Source organism: Haliotis asinina, chromosome 3 (assembly GCF_037392515.1).
Source record: "Haliotis asinina isolate JCU_RB_2024 chromosome 3, JCU_Hal_asi_v2, whole genome shotgun sequence".
Lineage (NCBI taxonomy): Eukaryota > Metazoa > Mollusca > Gastropoda > Lepetellida > Haliotidae > Haliotis > Haliotis asinina.
In genome coordinates this window covers 55470168-55476167 of record NC_090282.1, presented here as the reverse complement: position 1 = coordinate 55476167, position 6000 = coordinate 55470168, and the positions used below count along the sequence as shown (strand labels likewise).

The 6000-nt window shown below is 39.1% G+C and overlaps 1 protein-coding gene across 1 annotated transcript in view; it reads left to right on the top strand.

The window, feature by feature from the left end:
• The first annotated feature begins 287 nt into the window (after nt 1-287).
• LOC137278187 (galactocerebrosidase-like) overlaps nt 288-6000 on the top strand; it is a 52652-nt gene continuing 46939 nt past the window's right edge. Inside the window, exon 1 of the mRNA XM_067810385.1 lies at nt 288-482. Within this exon, the coding sequence (XP_067666486.1) occupies nt 348-482 (135 nt within the window). The 5' untranslated portion in view covers nt 288-347. The remainder of the gene's footprint in view (nt 483-6000) is intronic.

The following is a 6000-nucleotide window of genomic DNA, read 5'->3' as shown; positions in this document are numbered from 1 at the left end:
TTGCTGTTGACGATTTCACTAAGGCAAAGGTGCTAAGTGATAAATTAACATGTGAGTGGTATCACGTGAATCACATCCGTCGTCACGGAATATTTTGTAGTAAAAATGATAAAAGACTTACGCAATCATATTGCCTCCTGCCACTCATTAACGACACATTTGTTTGACAGTCTCATACTTCGTGTCATACCAGGCAAGACGTACGTTGTACCGACTTCGTGAAGGTCGTGTCGGAACTGCTTGCCGGAAACTTACGGACGCGCCCGAACACAGTTGTACCTGTCGCCTGTGTAGCTGACACAGCAGCTAAGCTTGGACCGGCGGAGGGACGCAGGGCTGTATGCGATATGAAGTTACTGGCTGTAATATGTATCTACTTCACCCTGAAGCGTGGAACTGATGCATCGTCAATTTACAATATAGATGATTCAGGTGGATTAGGAAAACGGTTTGACGGCATCGGTGGTCTCAGTGGGGGGTCGGTAAGTGCCTCTTAATAATTCGATCTCTTCCGCGTTTCGCAAAGGGGCGTCTCAAAGGTTATGAGACACTTTTAGATGTAAAATTCAACAGGTGCGAGAACAAATATAAATTTATGACGCTTTGAAATTTATAGTTAATTAATACGCATACAATACGTAAGTGACATTTATGGAGATCGGGTAATCAGAAGGTATGATGTTTAAAGGGGCACTGATGCGGAGCGAATAATGTTTCTCTAATTACGAAACCAAACTGCAAATTGGTCAACTCCCGCTCCCTCGACTGGGACTGGGCTCCGGTCCACAATAGCACGATGCCCATCATATGCCATTACGCTTGAGTGCAGTTTACCGGGCGCTACCCAGGGACTGCTGAGCGCTTGCTAATGAGCGCGCTGCTGTATCTTCAGCCCTTGGGCACCCCCCCTAGATCCTTAGGGTTAGTGAGTAAAGGTTAGTGTTGGTTACCTTTGGTGCAAGTATACCCATCCGAAAAAGTCGGGAAAGTGCGCCCGTTAAAGTGCACTACTCCCTGCCATTATTTAAAAATATCCATGGTATTCCGTGTCTGAGTGTGGCAAAATATCCCAGCAGTGTAGTTTTTTTCGGATGCTCGGATGGTATAGTCACTGATCCAATTTGATCCTATTTCTGTGCTTTTTACCTCGATATATAATCATGTTATGTGAAAATATGTCTACAAGCACGTAGCAAACCATTTGTTTCAGTCAGAAAGATTGCAAAGCTTTATATTTAGATAGTTTTGAGTGTTTGTCCAGCAGTGAAAGCAAACATCATTTATCTAGCCTCATGTAAGAATGTCGAGTTTTGATTGGTCCACGTGACTCTGATAAAATACCATGTACATTCATCACGATCCGCCAGCAGGAGTATAAAAGTCGTATACTCCTGTTGGGAAGTCGTATCACCCCTCTACGCCTCGGTGATGACGCGAAGTGAGAAAAGCGTGTATCGATAAGCCTTTAAGTAACGTGCGGTGCATTGAGGTCAAGCGATCAGCTGGTGTCAACATGGAAGCAAGTCGATTCGATGTGTGGTGTTTTGTTTTGACTTAGTGAAAACATTCAGCTAGATAAATGCTTTATCACATCGTGTCGAGGGAAATATGGGGTTTTATCAGTCACGAGTAAGGTTGTATTCCCTGAGCTGTTATCACATAGTGTCTGGGGAAATACAGGGTTTTGTCCGTCCAGAGTAAGGTTGTATTCTCTGAACCGGAGGGAATACAACCTTACTTGGGACTGATAAAACCCTGTATTTCCCTTGACACAATGTTATAGCTTATAATGTAAATTTTGGTAGCTATGGTAGCTACCCTGGTTTATTATCTTTGATAATAAAAACACACAGTTGATTTTTTTGAATTTGTGAACTAAAAGCGATGATTTTGTCATCTGAAAACTTTCTTACATAAAAAAACTGATAACACCTGTTTACCCAAGTACACAGCAAATGCCTGTATGTATTCCTTATGTAACGAAGTTTCGTTGGTATCCTCAAAACAGAGTCGGCCCATAAGTGTTTTTCTGGCTGCGTGCAACACAGAGATTATATCTTCCATGCTGTAACTCGCTTTTGATGGTGTAAACCTACACATGTTATTTGTCACCATTCTCTGGATGGTCAGTTAATGAATTTATAACAGGTATAATTAGTAGTAACAATACTCAGGTTACTCAACAAAGGTTCCCATTTGGCATTTCTCCTGTCTGGAGTAAATACTGAACCTTATGAATTAAGGTTTGTAATGGCAAATGTACTGTATTTTATGTAATATGTGCATGTAAGTGATGCAAGAGAGTTTATCAGCTGAGTTACTAAAACAAACATCGATCAAAGGATTAACCGATAACACACTGATTGATTAATTACTTTTATCTTCTGCAGCGGATTTGTCCAAAGGCAGTGTGTGTAGATGTACTAATCTATTCGGACTACACCCTGTCGTAAAGTGCAAGTGTAAAAACAACATCCTCCCTTCAAAGAATTAAGCACCATTACGTTTATTGATTGATTGATCATTATTGGTTAACTAAATTACTTAGAATGGTGGACATCATACAATTAGTTGCCAGATTTGCTATCTTGGGTGACCATTGAGAGGTTTATCAGGTTTTCACCAATGTGAAAGACGTGAAATGATGTGTTACTTTTTCGCAAATTAGACTTTTGTAAGTCACACGACACAGAGCAGGATTATTTACCAGCTGCAGATGAATGGAATATTGTTCTTTTATGTGGATATTGATGGATACATTCCTGAACAAGGTAACAGCCTGACATTGTTGATATAAAATTAGTCTGTGTTACATTCATTATTTGCATTTTGTTTTATTTTATTTGTGTTGTAGCATTCAGCAGAATCTAGATGACAGAAAACACACACTAGATCGCGTATGTGTGTGAAATAGGATCCCTATTGGCAGTCTATACAATGTGTAAATGTTACTGTCATGTTAGAAATTTACTATTCTAAGTATAAGCAGACCGTGTGTTCTTTTATTAATTTTCAAAATCATACAAATATGACAATAAACTAATTAGGGTTATGAGACAAAAGATAGAGACGTACACTGGCTTCGTTGTTTTACCGTCCTAATACTTTTTTACCATTTCTACCACTGGCAGATGATTAACCTTCAAAGTATTTCATTTGTTTTCATAATACATTTGTAATGAAGTAAAAATGACTTCACCTTAGTTGATAATTCTATAAGTAAACTCTCAGTTGCGCATATGGACTGCGCAGCAGAGGTCACGAACCAGTCACAAATTCTGGGATATCATCCGGGTACTCACGGGAGAAAAACAATGACAAAAGTTTAAACCAGTCCACGGAAATTGCTCCGCATCAGTGCCCCTTTAATACTTGTACTGGCTAGCGACCAGTTATTGCCATTTTTGTGCGTTTATTTAGCGATTTGCTGCATTATGTCTTCACAGAATGAAATAAAATTTATCTTGATGATAGATCAGCTATTCACCAATGTTTTCTGCTTGTTTACAGTTGTCGATCGCATTTCTCCGAAACGCGGTAGTGTATATTGTGCGATCCCTACAACTAACAAGACCAATTATCGCCATTTCTGAAGTTATTCACCTAATTTGACATAACCTTGGTAATAACACTATTGTGTTTCAAACCTTCACATATTTAAGAAATTTCATAACTGGAATTTGTTTAGAAAAGGAAGTTTAAAAGAACAAAACTCGCTCTCATTGTGAATGTTGAGGGATGCTGATATAAGCTGATGGGAATTTATCAAACTTGACATTTTGAGAAAAAATTTCCATTTTTTCTCCGGTGTTTGTTTTCTCGGGGGAAAACATAAAAATAAAGATGAAAACTGACAGTTATCTTTTGTCAGTATCGTCTGCATGGTATCGTCTGCACCTGTCGAGTCTATAAAACCAAGATGGACATTTGGGTCAATTCAAAGTTAAGTGATTGACAGTTGGTATTATGGGTATGTTCAGACAAATTAAAATCTGGGGCCCGTTTCACAAAACTCTCGTAAGGCTAAAATCTTGTAACTTTTCTCGTCGCACTTGCACCTGGTATACTGTAACATAGGAGGTGCAAGTGCTACGAGGAAAGTTACGAGATCCTAGGCTTACGAGAGTTTTGTGAAACAGGGCCCTGCACTTTTTGTGGACTGAATTGTCAAGTCATACATTCACAACACAGCCATTTTCATTCAATTCTCATCGTTTATGAAATTTCATGTCAATACACTAATGGTCACGTGACATACCCCAACATGTTTGGGTCTTGTCTTCCGAGTGGATTCACATTTGTAACGTCTACAACATAAAATACTCACACTAATTTTAACTCATGTAACCTGTCGTTTTTTGGACGTGTCAGTATGTGACATACTACTTAAGTACAAGTAAAGCTGTCTGCGCAAGTGCAACAGCCAGGTGTTGTCGATAATTGGTACACAGTGATAACTGGTCGCTAGTCAGTACAGGTCTGTTTGCAGTCATCACTTGATCATGTCCTCGGAAACAGGATCAGGAAAGACTTCCAGTCGTCCCTATCGATTATATACTGTTTCTTATTTAGTTAGAAATATTTCTATAAACTATAGGAAAGTAAATTTGTTTGTATTTTATGGATTGCAGTTTTGAAAACTCAACTCTAACATTAACCCTGTCCACAAAATGAAAGTGTCAGGAATGATCTTAATTTGTTGTAAAAATGCCAACAATTTAAATTACTAGTTTCCATAAAGCTTATGTTCAAGGCTGAGAGATAGTGTGAAGATCTTGGGCTCTCACCGTGTTGTAAGTGACAACCAGAGACCATATTGGTACATAGATGCTCACTGAGACAATCAACACTTTTAGGTAGCCCATGTTTTGTTTGGTGGGCCTAAAACGGTATTATTCATGGCTCTTTATCCACTGGCGAAAACCATGCCTTCGCATTACAAATGCAGCGCCTATGATCATAGTGAACAATCAGAAGCCACAAGTGTATACCATAATGTAACCACATTAATTGTGAGTACATCACTTAAAAACTCTGTGAACAATGGCCTGTGAACAATGGCCTGTGACTGCGGCTGAGCTTGGTTATGTCTAAAAGTGAAAACGCTACACAAAACAGGATTCAGAACGTATAAATACATCTGTCTATCCTGATGCATTTTTCTGTTGGCCTGGAAAAGCTTTTACATATACACCAAAGCAAATATCACCACAAAAGGTTGCTGTTCATCATACTTAGAGTACATGTACAGGCCGTCTGGTACAAGATACACTCGACACTAGTGCCTAGTGGATAAAGCGTTCGCTCGTCACGCTGAAGGCCCAGGTTCAATTCCCCACATGGGTACAATGTTTGAAGCCCATTTTCTGGTGTCCCCCGCCGTGATATTACTTTAATATTGCTAAAAAGCGATGTAAAGCTAAACTCACTCACTCACTCACTTGGCCTCAGCATCAAAGACAACTTAAACCCAACAGATGGAACTTAAATTGTGTTAGTATCTATAGAATGGTATTACATCTGCCTAAATAACAGCGTCTAATGTTGTAATACATCACATGTGAAGATAGATGGTCCATATAGTGAAGCCATTTTCACCTCTCCATGGCCTCAGTCAAAAGTGTTTCATCACTGTTCAGCCTGACTTGGCGTGGACTCTCAAAAGATACATGATAAGACTCTATCAAGTGGTATTTAGTTAGATATAATACCATGTAACACCATATTGTCAGGGTATGGAAAATTTCATCCAGATCACAGTACTGGTTGGATGTAAATCTTGCCAGCCCTGAGACCAAGACTTACCTGTCTGCAAATAATATAGCTTTATCATCCAACTGGAATTGGTCATTTCTTTTTACAGATGAATTTATTTATTATCCTGAAATATGATGAATATCCTACTGTACATGCATGTCCAAATTCTAACCCAACCAACTAGGCCAAGAGTATTAGACACGAACAGTAGGTAACAATGGAAAAAAAATAAGTAGAGAGCTG